The 20923-nt window shown below is 41.1% G+C and overlaps 1 protein-coding gene across 3 annotated transcripts in view; it reads right to left on the bottom strand.

The window, feature by feature from the left end:
• The window catches only part of ksr2 (kinase suppressor of ras 2), a 97301-nt gene that overhangs the window by 43505 nt on the left and 32873 nt on the right, over positions 1-20923 (bottom strand). For all 3 annotated transcript variants that reach the window (XM_076731103.1, XM_076731105.1, XM_076731106.1), the window contains one exon: positions 6783-6955. In XM_076731103.1, coding sequence (XP_076587218.1) covers positions 6783-6955 — 173 coding nt within the window. The remainder of the gene's footprint in view (positions 1-6782; positions 6956-20923) is intronic.

Below are 20923 nucleotides of genomic sequence, written 5' to 3'. Positions count from 1 at the left end.
GACGCTATCCAGGGCTTTCAGGTGATGTAACGTGCCCCCTGGGAGCCGTAATAGAGCGCCAGGGCTCTTGGACAACAGCGATGACCAACAGCTAATTGTTGTAGCAAATATCTAAATTTGCTGTCTCATTAGAACTGGGCTGCCCCCCGTGTGTTGTTCTAGCTCCTATCAAAGTGTGGAAAGGGCTCGAGAAACATCCCAAAGGTGGACTAGAAGGATGCTTCAGTGGCATTGACAGATGGGAAGCTCAAACATGCACGGAGCATTCAGTGTATCATGACCAAACAGTGCTTTTCTTCTACAGCATGCAGCCTGTTGGTACATGGGAATGAAAACATTTGATTTAACTTTCGTGGGACGTTGAATGTTGCTAACATGTATTGCTTTGTTACACTGCCCTGCTGGCTAGTTGGCTATTTAAACAGTTTGTTTAGATTAGCTGAGGTGCCAAGTCGCAGCTCTAAAAAGACTAAAGAGTAATTCATTGTTTCTGCCAGCACAGTTTGTAAAATTCCCAGTGAGATCAGTGAGATCTTTTACAAAAAAAAAAGCATTTCAGTGGTGATGTAGTAACAGCACAGCGCTCACAAAGACTACTCTGACTTGTGACAATGTTTTCTGATACTTGCCCTGCTTTCCCACCAGTAAAGTAACTATTGACCAATCCACCTCTTTATTGACTGTGTGCTTATGACCTCCTCTGCAGGGTTTCATTGGTTGGAGTGACCCAAGAGCTCTGTGCCAGAAAGAGAGTCAATTAAGCCCCACTTGCAAAACATACAGTACACTACCTGGAAAATACAATCCAGGTCCTCCTATTAGGTAAATCTCGCCTTGTTTACTGAGAAGACACAAACCAAAATACAGGGAAAAACACATCACATGGTGGTAGGAAAAGGCACCCTTTCGCAGAGCTACAGTTTCATATTTTTGGTGCGGAGAATAGTTGATAAGTTGACCTTGTTGCTTTTTGATATGTGATGCAGGGAGCTTGTTGAAGTCAAAACAAAGTCAAATCTCAAAAGGTGAGATTCATCTGTTCTATCCTCATCAAAAATACAAAAAAGCAGAATATGCTCTGCTCTCCAAGCATGAGTCAACACGTCAACATCGATCTCCTCATACCTAAGAAAGTATGAAGCGATGGCTGAATGACAACAATCTCATGAAACAGTAAACTCGGCTACTCGTTTTCCTCACCCTGTTTTAAATTTAGCTGTTATTTGTAGCCATTTTTACATGCCATTTCTCAAAGGGACCTCCATCGTGGTGCCACGCTTGGCTGCTAGGAGATAGGTGACGCAACTGCAAAGTATCTATACGAGGTTAGGGTGAGCGGGTGACGTCATTAAATGATGTAGAAATACACAGCGACTCGTACACAATGTGCATGAAGAACATTTAAGCCATTTATACCCACAAGCACTCACTCACAGACTCCCACTCTCTTTCTCTCTGCATCTCACACACATACATTTTGCATCAGGTGTGTGTGTGTGTGTTGGTCAAGTCCCAGGGATGGCTCTGGACCTCCAAGTGAACACAAGGCATCATCATAAGTCAGGGCGTCTGTCTGCTCCGACAGTGTGAGCTCAAACAGCCTGAGGTGCTGGATGTGAGCTGTCCGTGGAAAATGGCAACTTTTCAATCTGGCACAAACGATGATTATATGAACAATGATAACACCTGGAGCAAAAACCAGCTTATTATTCAACTTGAAAAAAGTCAAATTATTTTTTTAAAACATCTATTGTGCACAAACGTGAGACAGAAGATGGACATGGGAGTGTGCGATAGCTCATTTCCAGCATTTGCAGACAATGAACATTAGAGTGGCTGCACCAAAAATGCATCACGAAGTCATTTCAGTTGTTGCAGATAAGGAGCTTTCTACTGTCTTTCTCTTCTTTCCCTGTAGTTCACTTTAGAGGCATTTTGTTCCCATCGCATTTAATAAGAGTCGATACAGGTCTTCTAGACATGGAGATAAAGAGGTAGATGTCAAAGGCTCTGCACACCTGCACAGGTTCTTCTCACTTGGGCTAATAAGAGCTACTGAAATAAGTAAAATCGCCTGTGTGGGGTTTACCATGTGCAGGGATTTAAACACATGTCTTCAATGTCAGCACACTTCCAGGAAACATTTAAGTCTTCTGGCCGCAGCAGTAACTATGATTACCATCAATCGAGAGTGAAGGAGGAAGTAGTGTCACGTTAGGTCTGGGTGGATGGATGTTTCTTTTAACCATGACTGTGGTCATTCACTAACTTAAACCACTGAACAGATTCATTTTTCAGACAGATAAAATCTCCATGTGGAGTCTGAGCCTGAAGACTTTCTGATAAGACTTAATTATCACATATCATCTGTCATAATAAACAATTATCTTTACTTCATTTACTTGTCTCTCCTGATTGAAATTATGCAGTCCAGTTAATAGTGACATAAGGTCACGAAACACTTCTATGAGTTGCTCTGGAGGGTGTGGAGAAAGAATGTAGTTTGTCATTTCATTTGGAGGAATTGTTGCAATAAACCTCCATTTGTCACAATTGCATATGCGGGGGTAGAGGAAAACAAGGGGTTGGACCCAAATGCAGGACAGCAAGCAGGCATTTTGATGAAACAAAAGCAAGCTTTAATCATATAAAGCTGATTCCAGTCCACAAAGCAGGCGGGCGACAAAAACTGAGGCAGCAGGCTGAGGCAAATCCAACAACTCAGGAGGAACACAAAAACTGAACTAAGAACCAACCGGGGTGACGCGACTATATACACAAGAGGCTGATTAGCTTATGAAACACAGGTGACGCAGAAAACAGGAAGTAAAACAAAAAAGCACCCAGTACAACACAACCCCCAAGAAATGTACTATTTAACCATGTCTGAGTTTGTTAGAACCTACAGTTGTTGGCTGTTTTATGATGTTACTGAGCTTTGTGAACCAACCTTTAAAGATTTAAATCTTTAGGAAGAGAAAGTCATACAGTACTAAGCATCTGACTGACTCGTGATTGTTTTTAGCCTTTCTAACGAGGAAAATCACAAAAATGCAACCATTTCCAATGTGTAGGATTTAGCGGCATCTAGTGGTGCGGTTGCAGATTTCTCTGTCTGAGAGTCCTGTTCCCTGCTCTGTAGATATAAAAGATTCATTCTAAAGTAACAGAGACACAATTCTTATTTTCATGTGATTATACAATTAAGAAAACGTAATTATGAACATCAAAATTCATTTCTGCCAATAGATCCCGCTAAAGTCTACACACTGCACCTTTAAATAGACGAAACATCAGCACACAATATGAGATACCTGCAGATTTAGTACAAAACTATCTGCATTTTCTTTCCTCCAGAACCCAACTGTGTCAAAGACCACTCAAGCAAACAAGCATGACTATCACAAACAGTATCTCTGCTTAGACGGCCAAACAAACTCAGAGGACGGCTCTGACGTTTCATCTTAGACTGGGAACTGACTCATCCCGAGCAGACAGCGTTTGGTCACCTCACCCAGTCTTGTGGGTCCTCCTCCGTGTGTTTTGATTCAGACAACTGGAGAGATGAGTGATAATGCTTTTGGCTGGAGGGCCCTGACGTTTGAGATGGCAGTGACACCATAATCCCACACATAGACCCTGGACAGATGTTTGGCCTGGCTTACTGGCTGCACACACGCTCGTCCACATGATCACACACAAGCACACACACGTGTCATGCCTAAAATAAGAACTGGAGACCCCCAGGGCAACCGAGGAGCTCCACAGGAAAAGGAAAATGCTTCATTTATTCCTTACTCGGTTATTTACAAAAAAGCACGATGAGTATTGACCGGTCGCATTTCACCCTACTATTTTTGTATTATCAAGCATTTCGTCACGTGCACAGCATCCGGAAAACAACATTATCAAGTAAATTAAAAATAGAAACGCAAGTAAATCTTAGTGAATGAAAGCATGGAAAGTGCGGTACGGTATATCTGTGAGAAAACTGTGACATTAAGAGATTTTGAAGATTATGGTATAAATCTAAGCATTTTAATGTATTTAGAGAATAACAATAATCATGTCAGTGCCAACACAAAGATGAAAACTTGGCTCGAATTGGCCATTTTTGAAAAGACTCTTTTTCAGCTCAGTTCCTTAAAGCATTAAAATCACTTTCACTGTCAAACAAACTGAGCAGAGGAGCACAATGCAGTGCTTCTTCAGGTTTTGCCCTAAATTACCTGACAAGTGTTCTAACACCCATTACTCAGGTTCACATAAACAATAAGCCATAATGTAAAAGCTCCACATGGCGTGACAGTGAAAAATTTGTGTAAAGTAAAGTAGAACAAAGGGAGACACTTCAGCTCACTAAGGAAATGTGACTGTTTTGGCCAGGACCCCATGCAAGATAACAAGATGTATTTCTCATTATTCATTATTTATCTCATTATTGTGATAAATGAGGTATCATTGAACATTTTGGTAATCATCACTGGACACACAACTATCCGTGCCTCATTTCCTGTCCACAAGGGTTATGATACGCGAAGGTGCAGCATTAGAGAGCAAAAGGAAGGAGGAAATCTTCTCATTCCAAAACCTTTCACAGCACAATGACCCAGAAGAGACTGACCTCTCATGCATATTTATTTTGGACAAGGCTATATGCCCTGATGTGATCCTTCAAACAACATTGCACAAGGAGAAGACAATAATAGACAGTATTATTGTAATGTCTTTCTTATATTTCCCTAGTTTGTGCATGACACGTTGTGAAAGCGTATAGGTCAAAAGTTTGTGAGCTCAGATCTTGAACGCAGTTGCTGCTTCTGTTCCTGTGATGTAACTCGTAGTTATTTATTTTGACTGTGTAGGTGAATACATGGAATGTTATAACCAGGCCTGATTTTAATGGCACTGCCCAATCTTACTTTGAGAGGTAGGCTATATAACCAGAGCGCCCCTCCTTATTATTGCCATTTGAAAATGTTCTTAGATGATCTTAGAGGATTTGTGTCATAATACCATCACCACCGCGTAAGGCCAGTCATGGGTGCTTTGAAAGTGCAAACACACAAAAAAAATACTGACAACTGCCAGATTACACACCTTTCTTTAAAAGCATAAGGCGTAGTAAAGTACACAGAGAGAACACTAATTTTCCCAGGAAAAATGTAGATGATACTCAAACACCACTCACATGTCACTGTCACATTTACAAATATAATCAGCACCTTCACAAACAAAGCTGTTAGCATTCTAATCTGTATTTGGGGAAACAGTAAAACATGCCTGGGGTAGCAGCTCATACGAGAAGTCAGAGATGATATTTCTGAGCGAGTGTGCCCAGCGACTCCTCCTGGAAAGCCTGGAGGAGCGTATGAAGCAGTTGGAGACCTTCGGAGCTGTCCACAGTGGACAGCTTATCTTGGATTTCAGGTACACAGGCAGGTTTCCAAACCAAGCTGTGATACCCACCGTGTCTAATAATGCTTTCTAGTACAGCGGGATAAAAAAAGCAATGTGTACTTCTTACGTAGACGGAGAGTTTTTAGGAGTTGGAGGAAGTACAACCTCTGCTGTAGCCTGAAGCAGATGCTGTTAACTTGAACGCTCCGGCTCAGTGGGTTGTCAGTATGCACTCCCACACACGTACAGGTGGAGACACAGGAGATGGCTTCATTGTGAATGACTGGAGGCCTGTGATCATTATTTACAGCTTTGTGATCAAATATCATGTCAACATTCAGTTTTAGATACAACGCTGATACTTGCTTACCTAACCTCCAAATGGAAATACATATTCCCAAGAAGATCAGGTCTATTGTAGTGATCTAGATAATGAAGTAAATAACTAAAAAGATATTGTTTCCAATGGGCCAACACAAGATTTGCTCCTATAAAGGAGTAGTGAATGATGTATTAACACTTATAGAGCCAATAATTATAACTATGTAAAGAGCATCTTATTAGAATATCCTACCTTTTCACTATTATTTGGACCAAACAATGCAAATGTGTCATTGTACAGCTATTCTTAACACACATGCACACATTAGCAAGTGAGACTACACCAATAAATTCCCGTGTGCAGTAGTACTTGTCGTGCCAGCCTGTGTATTTTGTAATTCAAGTACATCCTTATTTGTCTGTCCTCTCATGCATAAGGTGTGTGATTATTCCATGCCATGCCTTTACCAACAAATATGCACTGCCACGCCCCATGTGGCTGTTAGTCAAGGTCTGCAACTATTCACAACACTAAGTGATGTCCATTCATCACTCCTTTCCTTGACACAGCCTCAATTGCTCTCCAACTCCTCCTCAGTCGAACGGCTGTGGCCATAATGCATCAGTCAAAAAGGCTGCCAATGTGCGACGACACACCACCTCCGGTCATTATGGCACGGCCTGATTGCTCATTTGTTGCACTTTCCAACAGAGCTGCACTTAAGCATATTGTTAACAAAAAGAATCAGGGTGGTAAGAATGATTAAAGGCATGAGTGCTGTTTCTTCTTTGAGGTGCTGTTTGGTAAAGGGTCAAGGCAGAAGGTTTAAGACACTAAGAAGTAGAACACAAAGTGAGACAACTGCTGCTAAACTGACTTCAGGACAAGGGTAAGATGTAGTCCACAGGTTCAAACCCCTCTAACCAAGCCAAGAACAGAGTGGCATCCCAAAAAAGAGACACTGCCCGAGAGCTAAACAGGCACATGGCAAAAGGGATTAGAACATGAAAGAGATGTAACAAAGGCATCTAAAAGCACACGGGAGTAACAGCTCACTTACTTGCAGAGGGTGTTTCAGCATGGACAGGAGGTGTGGAGGGGATGAAGGAGGGGAAGAAAAAGGATCGCAGAGATCGTTCAGTGTGGAGGGGCGAGCGCTGCGTGGGCAGATTCTCACAGCTGCCCACGCTGCTGTGGATCTTAAGGTTCAAGGGCTTGGTCTTCTTCTTGGCTCTGAGGGAAACAAGACATGAAAAGAAAAAATAATTGATTGACAGATTAGGGCTCAACAACCATGAGGTAAATGACATTTGGCACAGACGTTCATGATCCCCAGAGGATGAATACTGGGATGATCCCCTGGCTTTTGCTCTTTAGCGCCACCTTGAGATGCAGCCTCACTGAACGTGCCACTACACATAGTCTTGTTTACAGCATGGCTTTAAATACTTGAAACTATGTAGGCAACAGACAGGAAATTTGAAAGCATACCCACTACTCCCCTTCTTTTTTAATAAAAGATTCTTTTTACTATTTCAAACATCTTTTAATCTTTTAAAACCTCTGTGTTTCAGTCAGAATTCGAGGAGCAATCAGTCACAATCACACAGGAGAGATGACAATTTCGCCACCCACAGAAGTCCAGTCATATACATAGAATATAATAAAATGCAGCTGCAAGGCATGTTGCTTTTTGAGCTAGCGATATGAGTCTTTTATGGAAAACCTCTAGAACTGTCGTTATCATTCTCTCCACCTACACATTTTGCATACACCACAGCTGAATGCAACAAGTTCACACCTGATCTTGGAGGGGTATGAATGTTACAAAGCAAGGCGCAAGAAAGCAAAAAAGGTGAACAAGAAAGGTAAGTCACGATAACATATTTGCAAAATAACTTGCAATCCGATCATCCGTTGGTGTTTTTCTGTCTTTCTAGTAAATCCATACGATGAAGCTCTGATCAACTCGTATTTGCACTCTGGACCTCAACAGACTGACTAAAATCCACTGCAATAGACAGAGAACTACCTACTGTTTGTAGGTGTGACAGCACCCTAAGCCGCAGTAAGCGTGGTGTACTCTAACAATATAATTATGGCATTAAGCGATCATGATGTATGCTTGAGCGTTATGCCATAAACTGACTTCAAAGCTACTGGCATCAGGCCAGAGAGGAGGCAAAAAAGTATGCCCAATAGATGGAGAGAAAGAGAGAAAACAAAAGGCTGTTCATTTGACAAGCCATGCATCATTTGATTCATTGAAAGCTGGGAGCTAATGGTCGATTTAATGTTTGCCATTCATTGTGTGGCTGATACATTATTGTCAGTTTTATTAATTGCAAGATATTATGTCTTATATTTACATGCATTTGTGATCACAAAGCTACTCTAAAACAAGTAAAACAAGAGTCTACAGCCATGCTAGCAGCTGTGAGGTTGTCCAAATCGCTAACGTCAGCATTGATAACAGGCTCCGAATGACAATGCTCGCATACTGATGCTAACGTAAATCATCTTAGCTTAGCATGTTAGCATGCTAACATTTACTGGTTAGCATAAAGTAGGCATTCAGCAGAGACAGATGGGAGAGACAGATTAGTTTTCCAAATACTCTATTTGGTCTAGAGGCATTGGACAAGGTAAAAATTTGATCTGCTGGCGCCTATATGAAAAGTCAGTGGATCACCAAAGTGATTACAAATCATCCAGAGGGGGACACAAATGTCTCCACCAAATTTCAATGGAAATTCATTCAAATGGTGGGAAATGAAACTAAAAGCTGTGCTTGAGTAAAAGTCAGGAACACATTGAAGTCATTGGATTCATCCTCAGAATACCACAAAAGCCTGTATGAAACTTCATTAAACAGTTGAGATGCTTCAGTCTGGGCTTAAGTGGTAGACCCCCTCACATGCAGCCAACATTTAAATAAATCCAATACACAGATTCTGGAGCATCAGTATTCCAGTGGATGGAATTCAAGCTGCAGTATTAACAGTATTAGTAGGGAGTAACTGATTGTGAAGCAGCTTAGTCGTTATAATTTTAATGTTTCACAATACCCACACAGTCTGTATCATCTTACCCATCACATTCAGTCATATTCAGTACTTTTAATATAGCATTCCTGCCACGTTCAAATTGAAGATTTGTGTCTGCCTGGCCATTGTTAAGTTCCACCATGAAGAGTATTTGCCTTGAGCAACCCTCTCTGTTCCAACGTCTAATCAATAATATATGCAGAAAATGCATGCTGTACTCCAGCAAGCTAAAGTAAACTTCACAACCTTTCACAAAAGGACAGGCAAGTTTTCACTTTGACTCACAGCCATTAATTTTTCTATTATCGATTTTCCAGGAACTTTAATGCGGCTGAAGAATATGAAAGCTGCTCAACCCTCTGAGGAGCATTGAGACCTTCAGTGTGAATTTGAAAGGTTTATTTTGTGACAGGTCTGATGGGATCAAGGCTTAATGAATTGGCTCTTTGGACTGAGCTGAGAGGGGGGGGTTGCCATGTCATACCCAACAGCTGTCTCTGTGGTGACAGACCTGCTCTTTTGCAAAAGCTTGTAAATTATGAGAAAAGGAGCATTTTGCGTCAAATCTCAAATCACCAATTATTTCCCATAATCACTGGCTTCTGTTTGTCAGTGTGCTTCCTTTTGGGAGACCTGTCATTTCAGAAAAATGAGTTTTGTATAATTAAGCTTGCGGTGCAATTTGTCTTTGTTAGCTTGTCATCCAGTTTGTGCCTGTAAAACTTTTGTGCATTTCAGTATATCACCTGTGAGTAGACCCTCATGCGATACTGAGGTATCTGTGAACCCAGTGAACCCTACACAGCAAAAAAAAAAAAAAAGTCATTTGAATTTAAAACATCTCAACTCACTTACAGTGTAGAATAATACAACTGCCTGCTTATCAGTTGACTGACTGTGGGCTCACCACAAAGCATGATTTGTGGATTACCCAGCCATCTTTGGGTTTAACTCAGGTTTTCTGGTCATCACGAATTTGGCCTATTTTTAACCATCATAGCAACCTGTGCAGCACAGTTAACCTGCTCCAGACCAGGTTAACTGCAGAGGATCAGATCAAAATGTGTCAACAGCCTGACAGCTGACTAATCAGCTCACTAGAAAAACTGAGTCATCGTTCCTACAGGAGAGCAAAATGGACAACGTTAAATGCATCATGAATGGCTACATTTTAGCTAGAGATTCCTGACAGTATCAATAGCTTCTGCACACTTCAAGCAAAACGTTCTCACTCTGTACCGCTGAACATATGCCGAGTGTATTTAACAAGATGCTCTAATTCTAATTGATTAATAATTCTTTTTCTTAAATATTACACGCAGACGTTTAAAATGGTTTCGCTAATCTGGAAAGATGCCAACACCAAAACACAGGCCGATTGGGAACCAGTGTGTCAACAGAAAAAATTAAAAGTACCACATGTCAAAATTAGCTTTTAACAAATGTACCCATGCATGAATACACAACTCACCAAATTACGTTGATACTAGAGAAAACTACAAAAATGTGATGATCTCAAGCAAGTCCTAAAGGGTTTTTTGGGGGGCGTTATTTCATGGTGGATCAGAGATAATGATATCAGGGTGATAAGTCACACTGGCATCAATATATATCTTTGCCTTCCCTTCAACTCCCCCACCTGCCCCTGGAGAAGGCATCTGGCTTTGTCCTGCAGAATTTCCATATTACAGGTCATATCCTGTAATTTAACAATAGCTAAAATGCCGATGACGAGTTAAATTACAAAGGAGCACCATGAATATTTAAGTCCTGACCTCCCTCCTGTAATTTTAATCACATCCGAATGGGGCATGCTTCTTGATATAAGCCCCAGTGGGCAAACACAAATGAAAATATGCATAACTAACCTCAGCTGTGCATGCATACTGAAAGTCATGCAGAGACACAAAAATAAACCTCCTTTTAGCCCGAAGGCACAGCATTATATCCTCAGGCTTAGCCGAAGTCATATGACATGCAGAGAAGTGAGGGCAAACCTGAATGAGTTCTCAAGTTGGGCAACATCAGATTTGTGTGTCTATAAATTGACTCGGAAGCTGATTTCTGAACAATGCACAGAGACATCCCCAGCCTAGACAGTGAAGGACGGGTCAAAGAGATGTAGAGCCAGAAAGACAGGAAACAGATCACAATAGGAAAAGCTTTAGAGAAGAACCGGAAAGAAGCAACGTGGGTGACAAATGGAGCTAAACAAAAACCAAACCGGAGAAACAGAATGAGACTAAATCAGGCCGATACGCAGACAGAAGAGAAGATTTTGACAAAAGTCCAGACAGAGACAACCTGAGAGTGGCAGGTGGAAAAAAAGGAAGAAAAAAAAGAGCTGAACCATCAAAAACAGACTTTTAAAAGTAGAAAACTCATAAAAAGGCTGAGAGTCCTGACTTTCATGCAAAGTAACACTCATTAAGTGTTGAATCCCAAAGGAATTTTTCCTCCCATGTCAGTCTCTCGCTCCCTAAACTGAGTCATGCAATTAGACCTGTAAACCAGCCCAGCACTTCACTCCCATCTCCTGCAATAAGGAAGCAGCCTGCAGGTTATCACTTCTCCGTCATAGAGCTTTTGTCAGCTATTCCGATTAGCCCACTTTATGCCATTTGAATCTAAATTAAACCATTCATCTCCCTGTATGCGTGCCTTTATCCTCTCCCCGAATGATTTGTAGATGTTCAGTGGGGGGAAAAGTGTAAAATGAATGTAGAGAGAAGGGAGAGGATTCCCAATTTTGGTTTTCAAATGGCTGTCGGCGAAGGCGGATGGGCGGAGGGGGGAGACTGTCAACTCCACAGTTGTTAAAGCACCTATTCAGATACCTTTTTCTACTCGGCATATAAAAAGTTCAAGGAAAAAGAAACTTAGAGAATACACGATACAGAGAGACAGAAGACGAGGGAGGTGGGTGACTTGTCAAGTGTCAAGAGAAATCAGCGAAGGTGTGAAAAGTAGATTCTTCCTTTGATCTAGTCTAGGATTGTACATCACGACGCATTCCTCGCAGATGGAAATCACTGCATGTTTGTGTCACATTTCAGATAGCATTTTTGAGTCTTTTATCCCCCCAGGTCTTCCATACTGAGTAAACAGGAACACGAAAAGGTTTTTTTTCCACTTGACATATTGTACTGATTAAATTAGCCATTGTGTCATATTCATTACCTGCTGATTTCCTGATTTATTATTCATATTCTTTCTCCCGGATATATCCTGTTTTCTCGCGAATTATAAAAGTCCTATTGTAACATTTGTGAAGTGAGTGAGAGTGCAATCTAAAGTTTGCTTTGCCGATGATTGCTTGCTTTGTTTGCCTGATCATCTGCCTGAGGTTACACTTTGGCTTCATCATCACGAGCTCCCTCTCAAAGGGAATGAAGGGAATCCTGCTCAATGTGAGTCCAAAAAAAAAAAAAAAAAGAAGAAGAAGAATACTAATCACAAGTGTAACATATCACCACCAACATACAACCACCGACAATTTGTCTTGCAAGAAATTGTACTTTTTGGATTTAAGAACCCATAAAGTGGGATTAAAGCTTTATTTCAAGTTTCCTGGATGCTTTATATTTTCAAAAGATGAGATTTTCAGAGGGGAAAAAAGTGACATCCATGCATACACGCAGGCCTACACACATTAATCCACCCACTCCCTCCACGTCAACCTCCCCCCACACTTGCAGAGACACTAATTACAGTGACACCTTGGAGTAAAAGTTCCATTTGATCAAGGACAGAGGAGAGCCCAGGAGAGCAGCAATCATTCAAATGACATATTTTCTTTATATTTTGACATATCAAGAGAATTTTTAAAAGGCCGGGTCATGAATATTGCACAGATTTCTGCCTCACTAGCGAGCAGTTGCTCACTATCCAACTGGCATATCTCAACAGTGATGCTGTGATCCTGCAAAACACTTGAGCTCTGTTTAATTAACACTTTTGTCCATCTAGAAGAGTAAATTACTTGCAGGATTCCATCTGCATATCTCCATTTTTTACCTCAAAAGTATGCAGAGTGGTCTGCTGAGACCCATATGGCAAGAAAAGCACCCTGTTGCTTTTTATGCAAATGGACCTGTGGAATAATATCTCTGGCAGCCACTGCTCTTTGCTGCTTTAATAAAGTTGGTGGGAAAAGAAATAAAGGTGGCCAGAATAATGATTACAAGAGAGAATTACTGTGAGCCCTTTGAGCTGTTTCAACCAAAGCAGGTTGTCTTGCTTTCAGAAGTCTGCCGTGTCAAGCCTGAGTTGAATAAAAGCTGGCGGTCTGCTGTCCTAGGAAGCCTTTTTATTTTTCTTTCCCGAGGCAGCGCAGTAAAGCCGAAGCCAAACCTAATCAAAAGGGAATTTATTGTTACTCCACAGCAACAATCCAAACATTGCCCTTTATTAATTACAAAACTAACTGCATTTTCTGAACAATATTATGTATAAAGGTTATTCAAATATCTGAATTCATCTGAACACTGTGTGGTTGCAGAAACAAGCTGCATGGCCTAATTCTAAGTTTCCTGCAATTTAATGTGTAGAGAGTATATGTTATTATATATTTTCAAATTACTCGTATGGTGTAAAACGTTTTAAAAATCCTAATGATCATCTGTGCAGTCTGTGCTTTGCACGTCCGTGTAAGACCTTCATGGGAACGCAGCAACATCGCTAACAACAACTCAAATTATCCAAGAAACAAGCAAACGATCAAACAAGTATGGCATAAAATCCCCAGGTTAACACACAAGAGTGAAGTGTGACATTATTCTCCGTTTTAAACACTGTAAAACTTTAGAAATCAACTTCCTGGTTCAACTTTGATCTATTGCATTTGCCATCAGCAGTACAATGTCATCATGACCAAGAAGAATAATAACCAAAACTATGAAAATATGATCTTAGTTGTTATAAACTACAATTTTGCTTTAAAGTTACGTGGAAACAGGGATGTATTTCTGCATTTACAGCAATAAAAGAGTATAAAGTGAAGATGGAGCATTAAGATTCAATAAAATAGGGAATCTGCAAACAAGGCAATGAAATGATTGCAGCATCATGTCACTGCTGCACCTCCGCCGTTGTAGCTAGCTGCATTTTAGCAAAACTGTCTTACGTGCTTGCTTTGCTTCCTTATTAAAATGTTAAGTTTGATAAGGAGTTTTGTTTTGGTCGCTCATCTGCTGATCACCTGTTGAGATGGCCAGACGATAATAAAACATGGGTAAAGCTACTCTCTCTTTCTATCTCCTCTTTTACTGTTTGCGCATCTCACTGGGATACGGGTGGGTGTCAGTGGCCTGTCAGAGGCCAGGGGAGGCACGGCACTCTCAGGGGGGATGGGAACCATGTGTGTCTTTTAGATTGAAAGCAAACATGATGCTGAGGAGACAGCAAGACACCAGAGGCAGGATTAAAAAAAAAGAGTGAAACAAAGGACTGAAAAAGAGAGCAAGTGTGTGTGAGACAGAAAATGAGAGGGCAAAAGAGGGGGCGGGGGAGCCGTTGACCAGATGAGAAGTGAGACGAGTGGTTTGGGACCTGCGAGCTGGGACGGAGGAGTGACAAGTTGACAGGAAGGCGGACTGTGATGTGTGATGTTTCCAGCAGCTTCTTGGGCATGTGTGTTGCTGCACACTGGCACTGCGCAGCCTGTCCAGTTAACGTACTTTATTCCTATGTGCTGTTGCCATGTGAAAACATCAAAAATGGTACAGTACCGTTGCTATGGTAAAAACATGTCATTGTTTTGTTTCAAACTAGTAAAGCATCAGTTGTTCTGCACGAGAAAAACGCTGTGATAAACCCCCGAAAGGACCTGAAAGGTTCTCTGAGGTGTGACTGTTGGCGCACTTCAAACTACATCCATGTCAAATCAATGCATGAATGATCAGTTGATCAGTTGATGAGTGGATTGTGACAGTTTTGATGATTCTCTTTTTTTTCAATCATTGTTCTGGACCGTTACCTTTTGGTTGTGGGGAATTGAGAGGCTTATTTTTTAGGCACCCTGGCAGCATGGCTCTGGGGACGACGGCTCGTCACTTCATACTGACATTCATGGTTCCCAGATGATGCATCCTAATGACTTTGGAGATTATTTTTCTTCTCCCGACACCATCAGGTGTCAAAGGTCAAAATGATATTATTATTAGAATTATTTGTACCTGCTGAATATCAGCACATTGTCACTGTGAGCATGTTAGCATGTTTCTGTTGCTCAAATCAAAGTAGAACCTCACAGACTCACAGACTTCACACACTATTTCCTGACATTTTAACAATAAAATGATTTATCAAATAGATAATTGCCAAAATAATAAATTATAAATATACTACTACTACTACTACTACTATACTATAACTGCAACCCTATTTTCGAATGTAACTGACATACTACAGCTTTGACTATAAACCAATGCAGCAGAAAAACTAAAATCAGGAAAAAAAATCCTTCTAAAACATGTAATAACACCTAGAGTTGGTCAAAGTGCACAAATTTTAAAGGCCAATTCAGATCACATTCTCACTCACATTCAAACTTTAAGGAGAGGAAAGTTACAGTACTCTGAATTCCCCCACCAGAAGCTGAGGAGAAGAACATAAAATCCATCAGGGTCAAAATCAGGACTCTGTCGACAGTCACGACTTACCATGCTCCTCTGTGAATAAGCATGAGGTACTAAGAAAAGATCATTCACCCTCCATCCATGCATTCATTTGCCTGCCATAAATTCAAACTTAATTTGCACACTAATAGCTCCAGGCAGCATCCTTTTGGTATATTCACTTTAAAAACCCGATCTTTGTTGACAGGTGCGCTTGAAGACCGTGGGTGACACACACTTGACTCGAGTTTCAAACTGCATATACCAAAAGAAAGTTGGCCGGCTTGTGGCATTTCAATGAAAAAATACCATACCGTGATATTCATCAGGCAGCATTTACATTCACATACACACAAAAAGAAGCCATTATATTTATATATTTATTTTAAAATTGTCCTTCCCTGTGGGTGCTCACTCTGAAATGGTTGAGAACCTACAGGGAAGGACAATTGAAAAATAAATAACCCACGTGAAGGGCGCGTATGCATTGCATATTAGGCCATGCACTGCAATGCACAGCAGCTGTCTGTTTGTAATAATAAATGCAGTACTTAGATGTTTTTTTTTTCTCTTGTTTGCCTCTGATACAAGATGAATTTCAGAGGATAACAAAGTCTAATTTAATAAAGTATACAACTGCATGTGCACGTTCCTCTGGATGTGGCACATGTACATGACATCTTAGAGCTCAGAGTCTTCATTTGCCAACACTGAATACCTCAATAAAACCAGCAAAGAGCCTCTTAATCTCACTGCATCACCCATTCTTCTCTTTGCAGGATGTACTAACCCCCACATTTCAGACTGTATAATGGAAGCAAACCCCTGGTGAGAAAGTATAGGGAGCATATAGTAAGTGTCGACAAGGGAGAGGTGTTGTCATGAAGCTGGAAGAAAACATCTCTGCTTGCCAGTTGGATTTGGTCAGGGTTACACTGATGTTGTGCTATTGTCAGCTTTAACCTCTGTGAATCTAAAACACGAGATTGCTTGCAACATTTTTTCCTACAACATATTTTGTCGACAATTTTGTTTGAAGCCGAGAACTGCTTCTTCAAAATCCTCAGGCTCGGACCACTTCCTCAGGTTCCACTCTTTTCCGTCATTACCGGAGCTGTAAATCAGGCATCTCCGCCACTTGGTGATAATTTGTTGTTTAAAGAGACACTCTGTGGTTCCACAAAAGAGCTTGTATTTAAGTGATAGCTTGGCTCAGGATGACAACACAGCAATTCTGTGTTGAAATGCTCCAAAGGCCCACAATCAGGAAAAGTTGTGCAGGTTAGTAATGAAATATTCTTGGCATCCAGCTTCTGGATGTTTGCCACTGATGGACTGGATTCAAAAACCGTACTCATGGCTTTTGAACATCTAAACGCACTGTTCTGTCTAAGTGTGCCTCATTTGCCGCTGAATTGTTTGGTATGAATAGGAGTAAATAACCATTCATCTCTGAGGCTTTAAAATACAAACAGGTGTTCAAAGATCCTTTGTCACTAGACCACTTCATGCACAAATGTTCCCTCTTCCAGAAAAATCATAAATGGATATTGTTTGTCCATTTCCTTCTTAATTTGCAGCACACAGTCCAGTGATTTATGGCTAGTGTGTGAATTGAAGTCGCTCCTTTAACAGTTTTTGTCACAGCCCAGTCAGAGCAGCCCAGCCATCAGCATGAGAGGTCTACACAGGTCCACCTGAACCCGAGGACCCGAGACCTGACGTGGGGCCAGTGTGGGTTCTCATTCACATTTTATAAGGCAAGTTGTGTCCGGGGTTGGTTTTCAATCCATGATTTTGAAATGCTGGTACATTACATTAATGCATTAAACAGCGTATTTAAGCATCATCCCATGTTTACGCAACAAGCATGAGAGATTTCTCAGTCCTGGCTGATTTGGCGACTGCAGCTTCCAGATTTCTGTTTAAAAACAACATATTTTTATCGATTGTTTTGTGCAATAGAGAAACTTGTGTGTCTGTTTACGGCGCAGCCAAACAAACTTGGAGCTAAGACGATTTATTGCTATTTTCAAGTTCAAGCGGTTTCAATAAGAAAAGAGTGAGAGGACAATCAGGAGAGTCCTTCACTCTGGACTCATCATTGAACTTCCCATCACATCCTGTACATGCACGCATCTATTCCAGTTGAATCCCTCTTGCGTCAATATCTGAACACCATGTAAGAAAGACCAGTGACTAACTGAATGAAAAATACTACACGGAAAGGCAATCACAGAATGTAATACACTGAATGACTATTATTGAAAAAATAATAGGCAATATGTGCATCGTATTGGCATAATTACAACCACTATTTGTCAGATTTCTTCCATTAATAGGGCTGAAACAGAATCTCCCTTTGCACTGCACTTACTGAGATGGACATCAAATCAGACATGAACCAGATGCAGATAAGAAAATACAGAAAATGATTTCCTGACAGACGCTCAGAGCACCTCTGTCCTCTCCTTTTCTCTATTAAGACTCTTCTCTTGATAAAACTCCATTGCTCATGTAAGCACCTTTTTATTGATCGCTGATTTTCTTCAGATGTTTCCAGCTCTAAATGTCTAAATGTGTAAATGTGGATGGCCAAACTGAACTGTATTGTAAATGTATAAATTCAAGAGTTTTATTAAAGTGAATTAAATCTTTTTGTACAAAAAAACAAAACAAAACAATGCTTGAGGTTTCATCATGTTCCAGCCTCCCTCTCTTATCTGCCACGCGCGCACCAGCAGGTCTCTGTGCGTACTTGCCCGTGTGTATTTCCCCAACATCGAATTGAATGAGAATTTATTTTCTCAATTCAGCCAAAATGAAACCATAGCTCAAACCTTAAACTCTCTAATCCAGGTATTAAAGTAACAGCACTGAAAGCGAGAACAGCTATCTGGCCACAGCCAAGCAGGTTAAGTGGTAGTTTTGAAGCACAGGCAGAGCAGTAAATGACAGCAAGCCTAAAAAGAAGGAGGAGGTCAGGGACAATATGGAACCTGGAGCAGATATTATCTGCCTTGACTTTAACATCAAAGAGAAACAGTGAGATGAAAGCCTCCACCTGATGGCTTGAATGATGAACGATGGTAATAACTCCCTTTATGGTTGTCAGACAGTAAAACAATCTGTACTGTTCAATAAATCAGAGGGCATCTGTCAATATTGCCTGTTTCAGTTTGCTCGGTCTCTGTCGGAGACATGCTTAACATCATTTTCACATTTCAAATTGAGTATTGTGTCAGTGAGACAGATTGAAACTCAACTCAAATGATCATGCTGGGAAACTTCAGATTCACGCAATTATTCCGAAAGCCGCTGAGTTCCACAAAATTAACTAAATGTTTTCATTCTTTTTGTCATCTTAGAAAAGAATTACAGAACTTTTAAGGATAACTCCTAATCACCCACTCAAATCCTGTTATCCACCCCAACCAGCTCCCACTTGTTCACAAATCACCACGGAAAAACCGTCAGGCTAATAAATCCATTCTCCACCAGCGACAGTGGCATTTGGGCTAACCGCCACTCCTAAACACTCATATAAATTCATAATCATGACTCCAATTTCAGGGCCGCCGTTGGAGGCCAGGATGAGCGCTCATTACAACAAATATATGGGTGGATGGATGGAGGGGAATGGTGGCAGCATCTGGCTGTTAAGGGCCTGATGTTGACACCCCCTCTCACCTGACTTGTCATTAATGGCAGAGGGGCCAAAGCCCTGATTAACATGGATGAGCTTTTGTCCGTAGAGAAAAGAAGATACACACTAAAATTCCCCTTAAGCCACCACCAAAGCCACGTAACAACACATACATTATCTTGCTGCGCTGACATACATGGCCTGGTGCAGTGCACTTGACTACACAGTGAATGTCCCACATATGGGACCAATAATCCTCCAGGGTCAGAGGTTGTTGGCTAATGTGACGATGTGTGTGTCCCGGAGAGAGGCGGATCTGTATCTCAGTGGATCGTCTGGGGAGCATCGACTTGACGCAGGCTGAATTTTCAGAGACCACTCATGAAACTTCTTCTTGTCAGTGAAAGGCAATAAACATGTCTTCAGATAACAGACCACCAGCACCAGTAAGCAGTAACCTGAGTCCTGGTGTACATGCATTTAATTGGGGAATTTTTTTTACTTTTCGTACTTTGGAGCTCCTGGAGAGGTGGACATTTTTTGGTGTTTTGTGGTGTTTCATGTGGACAACCATAAGAAAAACAAACCTTAAAGGTCCACTGTGTTAGATTCACTGCGATCAGCTGGCAGAAATGGAATATAATATCCATAAATATGTGTTCATTAGTGTATAATCACCTGAAAATAAGGGCTGTTGTGTTTTCATTACCTTAGAATGAGCTCTTTATACGCACAGAGTGGGTTCTGACATGTTTCTACAGTAGCCCAGAATGGACAAACAAACCACCAGGGGTAAACCTGTTTGTTTACCTTTGGATCACAGATCATATCTTGCAGAATGCATCACCTCATAGCTGCCCTTCGGTGAATCCTCTCTCAGAGATGTTCAACTCTTGATCTCAGTCAACACCGCTGACACCTCATCACAGCTTCCTTCACACCACCGAGAAAACTAAATCCAATAAAAAATGTATTTTCTCTCTGAATTGGTAGATTTTACAGATGACTGTAAAATAACACATTGACAGGCTCTCAAAGGAGATGCATAATGAGAGGAGTGAGGACAGAAAGAAAAGGAAACAGAGAGAGAAAGGGGAAAGGAAAGGGGGGAGAGAAATGTATGGTGTGTACACCAGCTCAGTGAAAGCAAACAGCTAAATTAGTCATGGAATGGATGCAAATTTGCTTCCCCTGAGCGTTGCATGGTAGAATTACCCTGAGAGAAGCAGAGGGTGATTCATGCCAGCCCCCAGCGCCATGTGATTTATTAGCAAACATCCAATTCAATAAGAAAGTGCTTAACATTCAAAAAGCTGTCAAAGTCTCATAAGGTGGCATTAACTATATGATATTACCATTTCCACTGGTGGCGGGAAGGCAAGACAAGAGGCCGTGAAAAAACACAAACACGCCCCCTTGCCATACTGATCTTGGTGTGACGTTCCAAGTGGGACTGTGACAGACTGAAAACTCACTTGGCCTTTTCCACGAACGCATGTTACTACTCATTAACATAGACAACGAGGTTCATTAATTGACACTCCAGCCCAAAGAGCCTCTCCGCTTTGAAAAGGGCACGGAGAGAGAGAGAGAGAGAGAGAGAGAGAGGGGGATGCTGAGAAATAAATACAGCAGAGGGAGAGACATACAAAGGTTGAAAACATATACAAAATAAAATTTCTGTCGCACTCCTGCCTAGATATTAAAGTTTAAGTGGTGCTGGGGATCCGTCGCACTCGTGTTTTCTAAGTAAAACTGTTAACACTCCAAACAGCCATCGAAGCCCCTAAAGAAATATCCCTCCTGCAGGCACTTCTGTGTTGTTAGATGTCATCCATTTGTGGTGATCAACACATTTCAGAAGGTATTTTGTCACAAACTCCCTCTGTAT

Source organism: Chaetodon auriga, chromosome 5 (genome assembly GCF_051107435.1).
Source record: "Chaetodon auriga isolate fChaAug3 chromosome 5, fChaAug3.hap1, whole genome shotgun sequence".
NCBI classification, from domain to species: Eukaryota; Metazoa; Chordata; class Actinopteri; order Chaetodontiformes; family Chaetodontidae; genus Chaetodon; species Chaetodon auriga.
The sequence above is the reverse complement of the archived record's forward strand: the minus strand, read 5'-3'. Positions and strand labels throughout refer to the sequence as shown.